We start from the raw sequence: 19498 nt of genomic DNA on the forward strand, positions 1-19498 counted from the left end.
CAACTAAAGAAACAAAACAAAAAACTCACTCTTTAGATAAAACATTCCCTTTGCCATTCCCTCAAAACCTGTCTTGATAGGACCCAACTGGGTGTTGTGAAGTAGTATTTCCCACAGATCCTCAGCCTACACGGTCTGACTGAGGCTGACTGAGGCTGACTCTCTGAGAGTTGCTTTTAACGACTGTGCTGAGCTGAGCTGCTTTTCCCCAACAGGAAGCCCTTGGCTAGCCTCCTAGCAGAGCCCAGGGAGTTTGGCTGTGAAGATGGAATTGGGTAGAAGCTCCTCGACTCCCCAAGAAGAAGCCATTTCCCCTCTTGGGGTACTTGAGGCGGGGCCCAGAAGCTCCCCACTAGGGAAGTTTCAAGCACTTCCCATTGGGCCAGAAGGAGGGGCTCATGGCCGCTCAGCCTCTGCAGAGGACAGCTCCCTGGGGGAGCCAAGTGGGGCCATGAAGATCCCCAACAGGGACAGCGGAATTGAGAGTCCATCCTCCAGTGTGGCCAGTGAGAACTTCCCCTGTGAAGAGGGCAGTGAGGGCTCCCCAAGCCCCGCCATCCTGGGGCTACACCCTGAGACAGCAGTGGACAACCGGATCCCACAGGACAATCCCCAGGAGGAGGAAGATAGTGGCGTGGGTGAGGACTCTGACCCCAAGGTCACCCCGTCTAGGCCTAAGGAGGATGTCCGCTTGACTCAGGTAAAGCCTTCCTTTTTCTACATCCAACATGGGGTACATGGGCAGTGCTAGAGATTTGTGGTGTGTAACACCCACACACTGTGCTCAGGAAGTGTACCCACTCACTTCACTTTACACAAGGGGACTCCTGGGATGGAGTCTACAAGAAAAGGCTTGGAAGGGCACCCTGATACCTTGAGTGTACTCATTCATAATAGCTGAATGTGGTCTCTTCCTCATTGGTGTGTGTGTGTGTGTGTGTGTGTGTGTGTGTGTGTGTGTGTCAGAGAGAGGGAAAGAGAGAATTCATTCTCCTTTAAAAGGTTGTAGAATTTACCATTAAAGCCGTGTTGGTCCCTTATCCTTTGCAGGGAAATTTGGAATTATTGATTCAATGTCCTTATTCATTGCTGTTGCTTCTTTCCCGGAGACTTGTATTTCTTCATGACTCGGGAGACTGAATAGCCACGTATTTCTGAAGATTCATTTTTTCTTCTAGGTTGTGCAGTTTGTTAGCACAACATAACTCATTCTCATTTTTTTTTCCACATCACAAGTTGTGCTAACACTCCCCCTTCCGTTTCTGACTTTAGAAACCAGTATCCTCTCTTTTTCTAAGGCCCCCTAGCTGAAGTCTGTGCATTTTCTTAAGCTTTTTTCAGAAGCCAACTTTGTCTCAGTTACTCTTTTGAAATTGTTTTTCCATTCTTTGTCTTTTATCTTAGATCTGATCTTTCTTCCTTCCTTCGCCTGGCCTAGCCTTGGGCTTAGTTAGCCTACCCTTGCTCTGCTAGTTTCTCACTATGTACTGTTAGGTTGTTTTAGGATTTTGTTTCTCTCTTATTATTAGTATTTTTTTAATCTGGTGCTGGAGATGGAACCCAGGGCCTTGTGTGTGGTGGATAACCACTGAGCTACATTCTCAGCAGTTTTTTTTTAATTTGACTTTTTATGTGTCTGAGTGTGAGCATGTTCACATGTGTGGGGGCATATACACACGTGAGGGTGCGAGGACAGGTGTGAGGAAGGACAGGTGTGTGTGTATACGTAGAGGCCCTAACGCTAGGCAACTTCCTGGACCACTCTCCACAAACAGTGCTTCTATTTGGCCAGTGTAGCTAACTAGTTTGCCCTGGGATCCTGTCTCTGCCTCCTGAGTACATTCCTATTAGTTTGCCTGTAGCTGTGGATTTTCTCCCATTTTCTGGCTTAATTCCATTGTGACAGAAAAAGATATTTTGAATAATTTCCACCCTTTTGACTTTGTTAAGACTGGTTTTATGCAGCAAGTGGTCAGTGTTCCTCACATGTTACACTGTTGCTGGGTGAGCAGTGTTCATCACATGTTACACTGTTGCTGGGTGAGCATTGTTCATCCCATGTTACACTGTTGCTGGGTGAGCTGTGTTCATCCCATGTTACACTGTTGCTGGGTGAGCATTGTTCATCCCATGTTACACTGTTGCTGGGTGAGCTGTGTTCATCCCATGTTACACTGTTGCTGGGTGAGCATTGTTTATCCCATGTTACACTGTTGCTGGGTGAGCTGTGTTCATTCCATGTTACACTGTTGCTGAGTGGTCAGTGTTCCTCACATGTTACACTGTTGCTGGGTGAGCTGTGTTCATCCCATGTTACACTGTTGCTGGGTGAGCTGTGTTCATCCCATGTTACACTGTTGGTGGGTGAGCTGTGGTCATTCCATGTTACACTGTTGCTGGGTGAGCAGTGTTCATCCCATGTTACACTGTTGCTGGGTGAGCTGTGTTCATCCCATGTTACACTGTTGGTGGGTGAGCTGTGTTCATCCCATGTTACACTGTTGCTGAGTGAGCATTGTTCATCCCATGTTACACTGTTGCTGGGTGAGGCCTTCTGTAAGGTTAACACTGCCTACTACACTGTTCTCCAAGGCATGGCTTTTCTTAATTCACCTTCTGTCTAGATGTTCTGACCACTACAGAAAGCTGGGTACTGAGGCTTCTAGCTATGGATCTGTTGCTGGTTAGTTCTCCATCCAGCAGTCACCGTTTATGTCACTTATTGCTATATTTTCTTGGTGACTTTTAAAATTATCTTACAATGCTCTTTGTAATTACTTTGGTTTTTTAAAAATGTGTGGGTTTTTTGTTTTTTTCTTTTTTTAAAAATCAGTGTGTGGAGGGGGTGGGACAGTCAGAGGACGACTTTGTGGAGGTTTCTTCCCCTCCACCATATAGGACTCAGGGATTAAAGTCAGGCCACCAGGTCTAGTGGCAAACACCCTATTTTGTTTGCTATAAAATAAGGCATTTTGGGGGAGGTGTTGCCATTCGCATGGAATATCTTCTGTCTTCTCCCGCTTCTATCCCTGTGTGTCCTGATTTGCAAAGACACAAAATGAGTCTCTTGTAAAGAACATATTTAAGATGGAGGAAGCCCGACACCACACACCTACAATCCTAGAATTAGAAGCTAAAGTTCACCCTCAGCTACACAGGAAGTTTGAGGCCTGCCGAAGTTTCAGGAGATCTGTCTCGCATAATTGTTTGCTCTCTTGCTTACTCTGATCAACTGGCCTGGATGGTGTGGGATGCGGTAGGAGGGAGGGAGGGAGAGAGAGAGACACTGACAGAGGGAGGCTGACTCACCTTATACCTCAGGCTGACCCGGAACTTGCCTCATAGCCTGGGTATCTCAGCTCAGTCCTCTGGCTGTGATTATGGTCAAGCACCACCACACCCAGCTTCAGCCTTGTTTGGTTTATTTAATCTGTGTGTGTGTGTTTTCTGAGGAGTTTAACATGATTGTATGTAGAGTCATTACTGAAGGAGGAGGACTGGCAGGTCACTCGCTCCTAAGGTTTCTGTCCGTCCCTTTCCCTCTTTCTCCACATGTGTTTCACTGATTTTTATAGTGACATAGGTTGACTCCTTCCAGTTTTCTTTTGTGCACGCATATTCGTAGATGCTTTATGTGCAGTGACCATTGTTGTTACTGAAACATTTTAAAGCTACATTTAAATCTACATTTGACTTGATGCTGGCAAAGCTCTGGCCTTCCTCCCCTCCTCCCCTTTGTGTTACTGATTGTCTCAAATTCGTCTGCCATTGAAGATAGATGTGAAGCTTCTCTTGTTATTTCTGAGACCGTGTAACCCACAATGACACCAAATGAATACTTCTCCTGCCTTAGGCTCTTAAGTGACAGGATTCCAAGCATGTGCTACCACACCCACACTCAGTTTATGAGGTCCTGGAACTGAACCTAGAGATTCCTGCACTCTAGGCAAGCATCCTACTAACACAGTCACATCTGCAGCCTGGGCCTGATGTTTCTAACTGAAGGACACCTTCTACCTTTCTCCCTCCCACCCAAAGATGTATTCACTGTTGGTATATGTGTGTCTGTGTTTGGGGGGAGGGGTTGCATGTCCCTGTACAAGCATAGATCAGGAGAAAACATCAGGTGTCCTTCTTTACCATTCTGGGTTTCTTCCTTTTAGTCAGTGTCTTAGTCAGTGTTTCTATTCCTGCACAAAACACCATGACCAAGAAGCAAGTTAGGGAGGAAAGGGTTTATTCAGCTCCCACTTCCACATTGCTGTTCATCACCAAAGGAAGTCAGGACAGGAACTCAACCAGGTCAGGAGATAGGAGCTGATACAAAGGCCATGGAGGGAGGTTACTGGCTTGTTTCCCCTGGCTTGCTCAGCTTGCTTTCTTATAGAACCCAGGTCTACCAGCCCAGGGATGTACCACCCACAATGGACTGGTCCTTCCCCTCTTGATCACTAATCAAGAAAATGCCTTACAGCTGGATCTCATGGAAGTATTTCCTCAAGGGAGGCTCCTTTCTCTAACTCCAGCTTGTGTCAAGTGGACATAAAACCAGCCAGTACAGTTAGGGTCTATTCCTGAACCTGGGACATATTTTCTCCATCAGGTTTAAAGCCAGCGATCCTCCTGTCTTCATCCCCTTTGGCTCTGTTACCTCTTTGGCAAGACACCTCTTTGAACATTTGTGCTGGTATCTGAACTTGGTCTTCATGGGAGCACAACAAGAACTCATAGCTGATGAACCATCTCTCTAGGCCCAGGACTCATTGTACCATTCTTTTTCCTTTAAGTATGGGTCTAGTAACTCCTTCAGCCTTTGCTTTAAAAAAAATTAATTCTTCAAAATTCTTATTTTATGTGTGTGAATACTTTGCCCACAATGTATGTATGGGCACCACACGCATACCTGGTGTCCACAGAAGTCAGAAGACAGTGTTACAAACGGTTGTAAGCCCGGGGTTATAAAACCCTGTTCTTTTCTACAAGAGGAGCAAGTGTTTCTGACTGCTCAGCCACCTGTCCCATCTCTTTCTAGAAAAATCTTAATTTCCCTGTCTTCGAAGCACAGTTTCACCTGATACTGTAGCCTCAGTTAACAATGTTTTTTCCCTCAGCAGACTTAATATCAGTCCATTCCTTCTGGAACATCTCTTGAGGAAGCGCCTGGTAATTTCATGGAAGCCCCTGGAAATGAGACAGGCTGTTTCTCTCTCTTTACAAATATGTTTCCTTTTTTAAAAATTTTATTTTATTTATATGAGCACACCGTAGCTGTCTTCAGACGCACCAGAAGAGGGCATCGGATCCCATCACAGATGGTTGTGAGCCACCATGTGGGTGCTGGGAATTGAACTCAGGACCTCTGGAAGAGCGGTCAGTGTTCTTAACCACTGAGCCATCTCTCTAGTCCCAGCCTGTTTCTCTTACATCACTCTCTTCCTTTTAATATTGCCTATGACATTTAGATATTTTTAGCATAGGGTGCCTGGGTGTACCCTCTCCTTTGTTATTGTCACAGGTTCTCTCTGTGTAGCCCAGGCTGGCTTCCACCTCACTACTCTCCCACCTCTGCCTCGTGATCACCAGGCTTATAAGCATGAACTAGGTAGCCGCCGGTTTCGTATTCTACTTGGAGTTCTTTGGGTTTCTTGAACTTGTGTGGTCATTTCTTTCCTGACATTGAGGAAGTCTTCAGTTATCATTTCTGCAAATGCTTTCTGTCTTTTACCTTCCGTGACTCTCATATAGAGATCTTGGTTTACCCAAAGGTGTCCTGAAAAGTCAACACTTTTAGAATCTTGATTCTTTTCTTTATTATTATTATTATTATTATTATTATTATTATTATTATTATTATTTATTTATTTATTTATTTTTTTTTTTGCTTTTCTCCACTGACTGATTTTAAGTGACTTCTTTGGGAGCTAGCGAGATGGCTTTTGAGTTAGGAGCACTGGTTGCTCTTGCAAAAGACCTGGAGTTCAGTTCCCATTACCCACAACCATAAGTAACTCCATTTCCAGGGGATATGACACCCTCTTTCTGGCCTCTTCAGGCATTAGGCACACATCTGGTACACATGTATGCATGCAGCCAAAACTTTTATATACATAAAATAAAAATGATTAAATTTCAAAAAAAAAAAAAAAAAAAAGAGGCAGGATGTGGCACTGAAGAGATGGTGTAGTGGTTAGAGCACTGGCTGCTCTTCCAGGGGACCTGGTTTGATTCCCAGCACCCACACAATAGCGAGCGCACACAGCCTTCTGTAACTCCAGTCCTGGGGAATCTAATGCCCTCTTGTGGCCGCCGTTGGCACTGCATGCACGGATGCACAGGCACAAGCAGGCAAGAGAAGAAAGATCACAGCAACTTTACTGGTCTGAACGGCTTCTCTTCAGGTTTGCTGGTTTTTTCGATCTTCTCTATGAGTTCCGCAGGCTATTCAACTCCAGAATGTCCACTTCATTCTTTTGAATGGTTTTGTTTTTATCCCTGTTGATGGTGTTCCTTGTTCTTACTCTAGTTCTTGATTTTTTTTTCTGAGCACCTCTATGACAAATATATGGGTTTTTCCCATTAGGAAATTCTTAGATCTTGTTGTATGTGCACAGGTACATAGGAACGTATGTGTGCCAGTGTATGGAGGCCATAGTACAACCTAATATCATCCCTTGGATACTATCCCTTGGGTTTTTTTGAGACAGTGTTTCTCACTGGGGTCTGGGTGGGCTGGCCAGAGAGCACCAAGGATCTACTTGTCTCTGTCTCCCCAGTACTTAAATTACAATAGCATGTCACCATGCCTGACTGTTTATGTAAGTGCTGAGGACTGAACTCAGGCTCCTGTGCTTATGTGACAAGGACTTTACTGACTGAGTCAACCCCCTTGAGCCCCAGATCTGGCTGTCTTTTTTAAAGATTTGTTTTTATGTCTGTTAGTATTACATCTGCACATACACCTGCAAGCCAGAAGAGGGCATCAGAGCACATTACAGATGGTTGTGAGCCACTATGCGTTTGCTGGGTCCTGAACTCACAAATTCTGCAAGAGCAACTAGTGTCCTCAACTGCTGAGCCATCTCTCCAGCCCCCAAATCTGTTTCTTTAGGGTCAAGTTTGGGAGTTGCCTTCTTCCTCTGATTGGACCACATTCTGCCTCTGTGTATGGTTTATATGTTTTGTTTCTTGCTTTTAGTTTTGGCTGAGTGGGTGTGCTAGCTTTAGGCAGCGAAAGCCTTTACCCATTGGCACAACTGGAGATCTCGGAGCATCTGTCTGCGGAACTAGATGTCTAATGCTTTTGCTTTCAGTGGCTTTCCTACTCTGGTTCTAGTTTCTTCTGCTCTCTATCCATGGAAGATAGAGTCCACAGTCCCAGATCCCTGTGGGTAGACCTCTGAGGAACCAGACATATCAGGGCCTGGCTGAACTTTCTGTTTCTGCCCTGCAAGCCTAGTAGTTCTAGTGTGGGAAGGACCTTGGTATCGTCGGAAGAGCTTGGTGTGGGAGGAGCTTGGCGTGGGAGGAGCTTGGTGAGGGAGGAGCTTGGTTAGGGAGGAGCTTGGTGAGAGAGGAGCTTGGTTATGGAGGAGCTTGGTTATGGAGGAGCTTGGTGAGGGAGGAGCCTGGCGTGGGAGGAGCTTGGTGAGGGAGGAGCTTGATGTGGGAGGATCTCTGGTGTGGGGGGAGCTTGGTATGGGAGGAGCTTGGTGAGGGAGGAGCTTGGTGAGGGAGGAGCTTGGTGTGGGAGGAGCTTGGTGAGAGAGGAGCTTGGTGAGGGAGGAGCTTGGCGTGGGAGGAGCTTGGTGAGGGAGGAGCTCTGGTGTGGGGGGAGCACAGGTATTTTGTTATCTGCCAAACAACTGGACTAAGACAGGCATCTCCCACTTTCCCCTGGGATGCCATTCTTGGACTATATTTGTAGGTACTGTGGCTGCTCAGTTTGTGTCTACAGTCCTCATACATGATCTTATCTATATATTGTTCTGTGTCTCTGTGGAGGATCTACAGCTTGTTGGCCTAATGTCTTGTTGATGTCACTTTACAATAGTGTGTGTGTGTGTGTGTGTGTGTGTGTGTGTGTGTGTATTATTGATACTGGTGATAAAACCCCAGGTTTGCGCATGGTAGGCAAACTTTCTTCCATTGAGCTGTGCAATAGATTCTGCTGTGGTTATTTTGGCTGCTCGCTAGTTGGAGGTCCAGAAACATAAGAGTTCCATCTAGACTGTAGTAGCTTTCAGGAGATGGGCAGAAACTGTTGTGCTTTTCATAAAACCACCCTTGGAAATAGCATCTAGGAGAACCAAGTACCACATCTGAAAACCAGGAGCCTCCTTCTGCTCTCTCTGTCCCGTGGGCATCCTGATATACCGTGAGTAGCCTTGTTCGGAGCACCTGTCCAATGACATGTCTTCTCTTCTCTCCTCAGTGCTCTGACCCACAGAAGCTGCTCCACATTGCCCAGGAGCTCCTGCACACAGAGGAAGCCTACGTGAAGCGGCTGCACCTGCTGGACCAGGTAATCCAGAGGCTGGGAATCCCGTTCTCCTCACACTGAGTTCAAACCACCCGTCGCTGCACACAGCTTGGGTATTACGCTTAGATTCCGAATGACAAATACCAACATTCTGATGAAGTGAAGTCTGGCCTGGAAGCATGTTGGCCTCAGTGCTCACAGCTCTGGGGCAGAAGCTCCATATGTTCACTTCATGGTGGAGGCAGCTTTTGAACACGTGAATGGATGCTGGGGTCGGGAGAAGATGTCTAAGTCTGTCAAGTGGTTGCCTTAAATGCACAAGGGCCTGAGTGTGAATCTTATAACTCATCTAAACATGCAAATAATGGTGGGCAATGCTTGTAATCTCAGCTTTGGGGAGGTGGAGATAGATACCTGAAGCTTGCTGTCCAGACAGCCCTGTCTTCTCTCTTGTCTTACCTACTCTGCAAGATTAAGGTTCAATGGAAAGACAAAACAAAACAAAACAAAAAAACCCAAAACCCAAACAAACCAAAAAGCCCTAAAATGAATGGTACCCGAGGAAGGCACCTGAAATTGCCCTCTAGCCTCCATAGTCAAGTACACAGTCATGTGCACAGTGCACACATAAAACATCCATGGCTGGGCCAGCGGTGCTATACATCCCTGCCCAGGAAGGAATGGGAAGCTCCTTAACACAGAAAACAGCACCAGGAAAACCAGGCCTGCTGAGGGGAGTGGCTCCTGCCTGCCCCTAACAAGCCAGGGACAGTCCCCTTCCACTCTGAGGAGGTGATTCAGAAAGACATCTCTCCCCAACCCGCAGGCATTGCTCCTGCCTCAGCCCTGATCCTCAGCTGCAGGCAGGTTTTGAGTAAGGCTTAAAGCTGGAGGATTCTAGCTCTGATGTTCACTAAGAAAACCTAAGTGGGGTGAGAGAGACGTAGGTAAGAGGGTGTGCCAGGGTCACTGTTGCTGTGGTGGAATACCATGACCAAAAGCAAATTGGGATTGGAAGGGTTTATTCAGTTTACACTTCCACATCATAGTCCATCGCTGAAGGAAGTCAGGACAGAAACTCACATGGGGCAGAAACCTGGAGGCAGAAGCTGATGCAGAGACCCTGGAGGGGTGCTGCTTACTGGCTTGCTCCTCATGGGTCACTTAGCCTGCTTTCTTAGAGCACCCTGGACCATCGACCCAGGGATGGCATCACCCCCAGTGCTCTGGGCCCTCCCCCACAAATCACTAGTTAAGAAAATAACTTACAACAGGATCTTATGGAGTTATTTTCTCAACTGAAGTTCTCCCCTTCACTGAAACTAGTCAACACCGACAGCCCAGTATTTTCTGTGTAAACCTGAAGACTTGTGTTTGAATCCCAGGACCCATGTAAATCATGCACACTTGGGGGCTGGAGCAATGGCTCCACTGTTGAAAGCACTGGCTGATCTTCAGAGGATCTGTCTGGCTTTGGGATCTGGGTTTCTAGTACTGATGTAGGGCTTTATAACAATATGTAACCCCAGTTCCAGAGGCTTTGAAGTACAAGGCACACAATTGGGACACAGACATAACTCAGACAAAGCACTCCTCAGCATAAAGAGATCCTTTAAAAGTGCATACCTGCACCCCAGCACTGTGGAGATTCGAGACAGAGGGGCTGCTGGGATTCGCTGGTTGCTAACCTAGCTCTAGACCCCTGCCTTGAGAGAATGTGGTGGGTAGTGACAGCCAGACACTGATGTCTTCCTCTGGCCTCTGCACACACATACACAGGTGTGTGCACCACACACACACACACACACACACACACACACACATACTACACAGACACACACCACATACACTCCTATAAAAATAAAACTATACACACAGGTGTATGTGCTACACACATACCACACACAGTCACACACACTCTCTCTTTCACACACCACACACACACACATACACACCACACACTCACACACCACACACACTCCTACATACACATAAAACTATACAACACAGGTGTATGCATTACATACACATATACCACAAACACACATACACACACAGGTGTATACATTACACACACATACACCACATCCATTCACACATGCCACACATTGACACACAGACACTACACAGACACCACACACACACACACACACACACACACACACACACATATTCTAAAGTAAAATACAAATTTTAAATTAAAATGGAAAGGAGCCCAAGAACCCATTATGTGGCAGGTGTCGGAGCTGCCCATACTCAAAGGCCATTGTGGGGTTTCTCTGTGCTCAGGTTTTCTGTACCAAGCTGACAGAAGCAGGGATCCCTCCGGAAGTCACCACTGGCGTCTTCTCTAACATCTCTTCCATCTACCGCTTCCATGGGCAGTTCCTCCTGCCTGAGTTGCAGAAGAGGATCACAGAGGAGTGGTAAGTGTGGTCCAGGGACCACAGGGCCCTAACCCTGGAGTTCATCTGCCTGGAAGCCTGGCAGGTTCTTGTGGGTGGGCTCTGTCTCCTGGAGGACTGGTCCTCAGCCATGTCCAGTAACATGCTGTTTTCTACGGTGAACGAGCTCAGAGAGGGTAACCAATGTGTTTGGCACCGTAGCACGAGGCATTAGCACCGTACCACCTAAATCGTTCATCCGGTGACCGTGCTTGTCCACACAGGGATACAAAGCCTCGTCTTGGAGACATCCTGCAGAAACTGGCCCCATTCCTGAAGATGTATGGCGAGTATGTCAAGAACTTTGACAGAGCAATGGGGCTGGTGAGCACGTGGACCCAGCGTTCTCCGCAGTTTAAGGATGTCATCCACACCATCCAGGTAGTGTGGCATGCACTTTTTTTTTTTTTTTTAAACTTCAAAAGGTTGGGGCTTTTTTGTTGTTTTTGTTTGTTTGTTTGTATTAAGATAGTGTCTTAGTTTGGGTCTTATTGCTGTGAAAAGGCACCACAACCAAGGCAACTCTTATAAAAGAAAACATTTAATTAAGGCTAGGTTACAGTTGCAGAAGTTTAGTCCATTATTGGCAAGGCAGGAAGCTTGGCAGCATGCAGGCAGACATGGTGCTAGAGGAGGAGCTGAGAGTTCTACATCTTGATCTGAAGGCAGCCATACTGGGCGGAGACAGAGCACAGGAAGAGACCTCCAAAGTCCACCCACACAGTGACACACTTCCTCCAACAAGGCTACACCTCCTCCAATAAGGCTGCAACTCTTTTTATTGTTATTATTATTATTTTTAAAATTTTTAATATTTTTTTTACGATTTATTTATTTCATGTATGTAAGTACATGGTAGCTGTCTTTGGACATATCAGAAGAAGCCATCGGATCTCATTACAGATGGTTGTGAGCCACTATGTGGTTGCTGAGAATTGAACTCAGGACCTCTGGAAGAGCAGCCAGTGCTCTTAACCACGTAGCCATCTCTCCAGCCCCAAGGTCACACCTCTTAATAGTAGCACTTCCCATAGAACAAGCATATTCAAACTACCACAGACAGGGTCTCAGGCTAGGCCTTTAATCGCTACACTCAGGAGACAGAGGCAAGCAAATCTTTGTGAGTTTGAGGCCAGGACAGTCTATATAGCAAGTTCCAGGCCAGAGAACACTACATAGTAAGACCATGTCCAAACAAAACAAACAGCAAAACCAAAAAATCCACCACCACTACAATAACAATAAAACAAAGGCTCTAGATCTAGCTGGCTTTGAACTTCCTATGTAGCCAAGGATGACCTTGAACTTCAAATTCTCCTGCCTCTATCTTCTGAGAGCTAGTATCATAAAAAGTGTGTACCTGCATGCCCAGTTTATACAGCACTGGGCATTACAAGCCTGCGTCAGCACACCTGGTGTTTTCTATATGGATTTTGGGGTTGAGTTCAGTAACTCATGCTTGAGCAGCTATACTGTCCCTTTTTCCAGTCCTCTGGAGACACTGTGACACTAAAGTCTCACATAAGCATGAGTACAAGGCTCATCTGTGCTGTGGAGAGCCACAGACATCCCTCCAGAAAGCAAGGCAGAGTTCAGCCTGAGCACAGGCCACTGTTTCTGTTAACACAGAGCAGACCAGGCTCTCAGGTCCAGCAGGTCCTCAGGTGACAAGCCACCCCTGGAATTGGGATGACAGTTGTGTGCATTGGCTGCCTCAGCACTATGCTGTCCCTGAACAGTGGGTACCGCCTAATAAACACAACCAAGGTTCTGCCCCTTGGCCTCACCACAGTTCAGCCATTCTCTGCAAAGACCTGATCTGTGTCTACTGACTTCTTATACCTGGAGGGTGGAATTTGGGGGCAGGTTCACAGTGCACAGGATGGCCCACAACAGAAAATTCTCCTTAGCAAATGTCCCTGGCCAAGACCAAGAAGCCTAGACCTGGATAAGATGGGATCAAATGACCATCAAATTTTACTTGGTCTCTAGAGGATTATTGTGCTTAATCCAAAGCGTATTTTAAATTATAAGCCTTCGAGAAATCCATTTACCAAGGGTTTGTAAGCCTAGAGAAAAGAGCCAAGAACCTAGTTTGGATCTCTAACACAAGGTAAAGGCAGGCGTGGTGGCAAGTGTCTGAACCCTAGTACGTGGGGTTGAGGGTAGGTGTCTTAGCTAGGGTTTTATTGCTGTGAACAGACACCATGACCAATGCAAGTTTTATAAAGGACATTTAATTGAGGCAAGTTTACAGGTTCAGAGGTTCAGTCCATTATCATCAAGGTGAGAACGTGGCAGTGTCCAGGCAAGCATGGTGCAGGTGGAGCTAAGAGTTCTACATCTTCATCCAAAGGAAACCAGGAGCAGACTAAGCATCCTCAGGCAGCTAAGAGGAGTGTCTCCAAGACCACACCCAGAGTGACACACTTCCTCCAACAAGGCCACACCTTCTAATAGTGCCATTCCCTGGGCTAAACATATGCAAACCATCACAGTAGGGTCACAGTGACTGGTTGTTCTGGGTCTGATAAGCAAGCCTAGAGGAGAACTAGTTTCAGCCAGAGTTATGCATGCATATAGCATACCCAGGAATGACCACACAAAGACAAAACTTACAGATGTTACATTCTGTCCTGTTTCCTTTTATCTGTAAGCACATATGATGCCATTGTCTTTTGTAACACATCTGCAGACACTGAAGTCTTCATCACTAAGCGTGAGGGAGAATATCTCCCACACACCCACGTGGTGACTGAAATCAAGAACCCCCACGCGGCTTGTCACAGCACCATCTCCTCACAGACCACACAGTTGCCAGCTATCCCAATGATGCACTTGAAATTTTCCTTTGCCCTCTTCTCTTTGTGGTTCCTAAGCCAAACTAGGACACAGGCTGTTCTCATTATCAGGATGAGTCCTTCTCTCTAGGACAGTCTCTGCCCTTGTCCTCTTGAGGGAATGGGCTACCCCTTGGTTTTGGGGCTTATCTGTTTAGCTGTGATTCGATTTAGGCTGTGCCTCTGTGTGAGTTTCACTGGAGCAAAGCCTTTTTCTTCCTTGACTCTATTCTTAAGTTTCTAGCAGGGAGATGCTTTGAAGCCCTGGGGATAACCATCCCACGTGTTCCCTTTATTCTTGCTTGAAACAATTTGTGTTAGGTGCATACATATGTGTGCGTGTGCTCATATCTGTGTATGTGCATGTCAAGGTCAGAGGTCAGTGTTGACCTCCACCTCTACCAGTGTTCCCCAGCACTGGGACGGCAAGTGAGCACCAGACATGCAAGAGCTTTGTTTTAGTCTTATGTGTATGAGTGTTTTGCCTCCATGTATGTCTATGAACTGTGTGCATGTCTGGTGCCCCAGGAGGTCAGAAGAGGACATCAGAAACTCTGAAACTAGAGTTTCCCATGGTGGCTAGTCATGTAGTTGCTAGAATTAAGCTTTAAGTGTTCTTAACCTTTGAGCCATCTTTCCAGAACCAACACTCAGATTTTATTTTTTAACTTAAGTACAACATTAATTAAAAAAAAAAAAAGCCAGGGGTGGTGGTGCATGCCTTCAATCCCAACACTTGGAGGGCAGAGGGAGGCTGATCTCTGTGAGTTCAAGCCTGGTCTATGAATTAAGTCCAGGTCAGTCGGGGCTCTGTTAAACAGAGAAACTGTCTGGAAAACCAAAAATTCAAAAACGGAAAACAAAACAAAAACCTCATCATTTAGGGGCTGACAAGATGGCTTGGTGGGCAAAGTGCTTCAGTGTAAACACAAGAACCTGAGTTCAAATCCCCAGACCCTGTTGGATCCTAGACAGTTCTGGGTCCACCTCCAGTTTTGTTCTGGGGCCCGAGGAAGGTGTGGGTGGCTGGGGCCCTGAAGTTGCTAGGGGCAGAGCCGCAGATAGTGGGAGAAACAGCAGGCTGTCTCAGCTGTCAGCATGGCAGAGGCAGAAGAGCCAGGCAGCATGGCGGAGAGCCCAAGGTGAGCGCAGAGGTAACAGATTGCTAGCAGCCCTCACAGGTGAGCTTGTGTGCAGGATGAAGGATGTGAACTGTCTGCCGCAAGAAGGTGCCGGAGTGTTGGCAAGAGGGGAGCTGGAATCTAGAGGGGGAGGAGGCATAGAGAGCAAACGGGGGTAGGGTTGCAGCAGCCACCTACTCTCTCTGCCATTAATCATGCAGGGACTCTGCAGAAGGGCACCCAGCCTAGGAGGGGTAGGACTCTCAACGACCCTCATGAGGAGAGGCATTATCCTGGGATTTGTTGTCTTCAACCCAAGCCTGCCCACCCAGAGAGTTGCAGTTCCTCCCTCATTAGGCACCTTTGAGCCTCAGTTTCCCTAGCTATAAGATGTGGTCTATGCCAATCGTGTCTTGAAAATCAGGAAGCTCCAGGCAGCCTCCGGGGACTGTGGTGGCCAGTCCCAGGGACGAGACCCTATGGTGACCCTGTGTGTGCTCTCTGTCTGCCCAGAAGCAGGAGGTGTGTGGGAACCTGACACTGCAGCACCACATGCTGGAGCCTGTGCAGAGGGTCCCCCGCTATGAGCTGCTGCTCAAGGACTACTTAAAGAGGCTCCCCAGGGATGCCCCAGACCGGAAGGATGCTGAGAGTAAGTGAAGGTGGCCTAATGGCTGAGGGGGGTGGTCTCTGAAGGAGACTGAGAACCCTGGGCTGAGACACACAGAGGAAGGCAGAGGGAAGAGGGACAGAGACAGAGAGACTCATAACTAGGATAGTGATATAGTCTTTTCCCGTCACATGGAAGGATGCTATCTGGGAAGGCTCTGCCAAACACTGGTTCCACCCAGAGCTTAGGCCCAGCATTGGGCCCCTCAGTGAGGGCGTTCCTATTTCAGGAGTCATGACCAGTGTAATTGGTGGGCAGCACAGAGTGGGTACTGTGTAAGAGAATGGGGGGGGTCTCACTTGGCATTGGCCCCAGCAGGCTTAGCAAATGGCACAGTCTGGGCATGCCGAGAAAGGCCAAATGCAGGAACAAGGTCTCCCACTGGAAGCCATGACATCATCGGTGCCAGCCTATCCTGTAAGAACTTGAGGCATTAGCACATGCCCAGGCTCACTCAGTTCTCCTCACGCAGGGTCCCTGGAACTCATCTCCACAGCTGCTGACCACTCCAACGCCGCCATTAGGAAGATGGTGAGTTCAGATTGCTGTAGGGAAGCAAAGAATATGCAGGGAGAGTGAGGTGGTGGGCCATATAAGCAAGTGCCTTCACCCCTGATTCCCGGTGGGCCCCATCAGTGAGCACATATATACCAGTCTCCCCAGGACATGCCAGGAGCATATCCCAGTACTACCTAGTAATAACAAGGGCATGCTCAGTCTCTCTGTGTACAAACCAGGTAGGTATATGCACACCTTCCCAATGCAAGCCAGATGCATTCCCCACCTCCCCGGGACATACCATGATGACATCTGACTCCTTTATATACCTGCCAGCTCCTGCAAGGACATGGGTTCTTTCTCACCCTCCAGGGTCCCAGACTCGGTTCTAGTTTGAATAGTGTTGGATTCTAACTAAGAGCTGGGGCATGAGCTGCCAACCTTGTCCCCATTGTACCTTTGGGCATTGTGATTCCCCAACCAAGCCTGGGGAAAGTAACACGTAGATTGGCCTAGTCTGGGTTATAGTGACTCAACCAACTCCTGCATGCCTGTTTCCTTGTTTGTAAATTGGGGATAACCATGCCACTTACTTCATAAGAGTATAAGAATTAAATAATTAAAATATGAATAGTGTAGAAGAGCCCCTGACACATAGCAACAGAAGTTTGTGATTTATTAGTTTCCGAATGATGAGCTTCTTCTAGTCACCCTTTAATACCCAGCTCAAATGTCACCCTGTGTTTTCCTCCTTTTTCACTGGCAGTCATTTCATTGCTATTGTGGACTCAGTCATAGTTGCAGAGCATGCCTTTGCTCACCTCTGGATCCATGGCAATTCCCTGGGTCTTGTGTCTTTTGCAGGAGAAAATGCACAAGCTCTTAGAGGTGTATGAACAGCTGGGTGGGGAGGAGGACATCGTTAACCCAGCCAATGAGCTGATCAAGGAGGGAAACATCCAGAAGTTATCAGCCAAGAACGGCACCACTCAGGACCGACACCTCTTCTTGGTGAGCCAGGCTGCCGTCCCAGGCACAGAACTCCCTCATCTGCCTTCTCATACCCTGGATAGTACTGGAAAGACTCAGAAGCATAGTGAGGAGGTTCTTCTGTAGCCTCTTGCAGATAGGGTTTTTTTTTTGGGGGGGTGTATCTCTTGCTAATGGCTCTGTCCTGGTTTCTGCAAGCATCTTATATTTATATTCTTGTATCCAGCATTTCGATTCTTTCTCATTTACCTTGCTAACAATTAAGGAGTAACCCAGCAACCAAAATATAAAGAATTGTAGCCAAACATCAAGATCTCAACTGTCCCAGAACCAAGCTCTGGTTTAGAGGGAGGGGAAAGACAGGAAGGAATTATAGTGAGGAATCCATCCAAGTACCTTACATACAGGAAGAGACACAATGTTTTTCTTTTCTTTTTGTTTTTTTTTAAGATTTTATTTATTTTTTATATGATGAGTATACTGTAGCGTCTTCAGACACACCAGAAGAGGGCACTGGATCCCATTACAGATGGTTGTGAGCCATCATGTGGTTGATGGGATTTGAACTCAAGACCTCTGGAAGAGCAGTCAGTGCTCTTAACCACAGAGCCACCTCTCTAACCTCCACAGTTCTTTTTTTATAGCTACTTCTCTTCTTCCCCTACCTCCTTGTTCTTTTCCTTCTTCCTCTTCTTTCTGTTCTTGGTTCTTCCCAAGGCCTTACATTTGCTAGGCAAATACCCTACCACTGGCTTACATTCATAGCCCAGCATCTATTCTTGAATAAGTAGCTATCTTTGCAAGTTTCTTTCCCCCTCCCCATCCACACACTCAGGATATGTTTATTTATCTCATTTATTTTTTATTTATATGAGTACATTGTCTCTGTCTTCAGACACATCAGAAGGGGGCATCAGATCCCATTATAGATGATTGTGAAACACCATGTGGTTGCTGGGAATTGAACTCAGGACCTCTGGAAGAGTAGTCAGTGCTCTAAACTACTAAGCCATCTCTCCGGTTACAAGTTTCCTTTTTTTTACCTAGGACATACCTAACCATTGTTTCTTGGCTGAATAATAGCTCTGGTTATGTGTTTCATCTTGTGGAATGGGCCTTAAACCCAGTCAAAAGTGATTGGTCACTCCCTTGACATTCATGCCTTTATTGTACCAGCAGGTGTATGTTGCTGAGCCAGTTGTTATGGTAGCTTAAAGGTTCACATGTGGGTATGATTTATGCTCCTGTCTCTCCTTTGGTAAAGTGTATAGCATCTTTCAGCAATATAGAAGCTATCCAGTGGGGTTGAAGCTTCCAGGTTAGTTCTGACTTGATTTCTCCATGTTCCATATGGAGACTAAGTATGTGGTGTTTGCAGCAGTAGCATCTTATCACCAAGTTCTGGAGGGTAACCAAGAGCATTAGCAGTGACTTGTACTATTTGGTGTATATTGGACCTCAATGGCCAACAACTCCAAAAGATGTAACCCTTTCTGGAACTGGGATTTTGTTAGTCTCTGGTATTTAGTGGGACCATTGCTGTCCATTATAGGCTCAGAATGTGCCTCTTGAGTGTTGTGCTTGAAGGCGTGTGCACAACTTTTAAAAATTATATTTTACTTTATGACATTAAGTAAAGATTATATGGGTCCCTTGTGAGGGGCTCCCTGTGACACCACTCCCCATGATATCTTTCTTACAGTTCAACAACGTGATGCTCTACTGTGTACCCAAACTAAGGCTCATGGGCCAGAAGTTCAGTGTACGGGAGAAAATGGACATCTCTGATCTCCAGGTGGGTGGGTTCCTCACTTCCCCTCTTATGCCTTGGAAGGGGTAAAATCAGTGATAACTTTGATGGTCATCTCTGTGGCTCAAAGGTTTCTGAGACAGCATCTTGGTCCTGGTATACTATCCTTGAATGGGCAGTGTTCCCATGGTCTTGGATTATACTTTCTGCCAGGTCCCTGATGACCTCAGGTTGAAGGGAACAGGAGACTGGGACTAAAGTTCACAGCCATGGTGGTCACGTAGACACAAGGTAGGCTGTCACGTGGTGAGGACAGGACTCAAGACCCAATTATAGGTCTAGAAGTGAAACTCAGGTCATTAATTTAGAATGGAGTGTGGGCCTACTTGTCTGGCATTGTGGTTTTGTGCTGATAGAAAAGGGTTAAATCTGAGAGCCTATAAGGATATGACACTACTCCATCAATTCTGTCTGAGTGCACACCTTTAAACTCACCATGCAACTGCCCATGTGGGCTCAAGCACCTGCTGAGGGACAGAGTCAAGCATCTCATAAGATCTTCATCCCTCCCAAGGGGTATGGCTGTGCTGAGAGGCAAAGCCCTGCATGCTGGAAGGGAAAGGCTGAGCCAGGGCTACCTGGGGACAGCCAATGAAGCAGGCCTAATGGGCAGGTGCATTTGCAAAGCAGCAGTCTAAACTCAGAG

General features: G+C 46.7%; 1 protein-coding gene across 1 annotated transcript in view; it reads left to right on the plus strand.

Moving 5' to 3' along the window:
* Positions 1-265: 265 nt before the first annotated feature.
* FGD3 (FYVE, RhoGEF and PH domain containing 3) overlaps positions 266-19498 on the plus strand; it is a gene marked incomplete at both ends in the record, with an annotated part of 32424 nt that continues 13191 nt past the window's right edge. The window contains 8 exons of the mRNA XM_080929501.1: positions 266-700; positions 8432-8521; positions 10769-10905; positions 11148-11304; positions 15398-15536; positions 16027-16085; positions 16917-17063; positions 18745-18837. Of these exons, the coding sequence (XP_080785627.1) occupies positions 266-700; positions 8432-8521; positions 10769-10905; positions 11148-11304; positions 15398-15536; positions 16027-16085; positions 16917-17063; positions 18745-18837 (1257 nt within the window). The remainder of the gene's footprint in view (positions 701-8431; positions 8522-10768; positions 10906-11147; positions 11305-15397; positions 15537-16026; positions 16086-16916; positions 17064-18744; positions 18838-19498) is intronic.

The sequence above is a fragment of the Micromys minutus genome (assembly GCF_963924665.1).
Source record: "Micromys minutus genome assembly, chromosome: 1".
In the NCBI taxonomy this organism is placed as follows: Eukaryota; Metazoa; Chordata; class Mammalia; order Rodentia; family Muridae; genus Micromys; species Micromys minutus.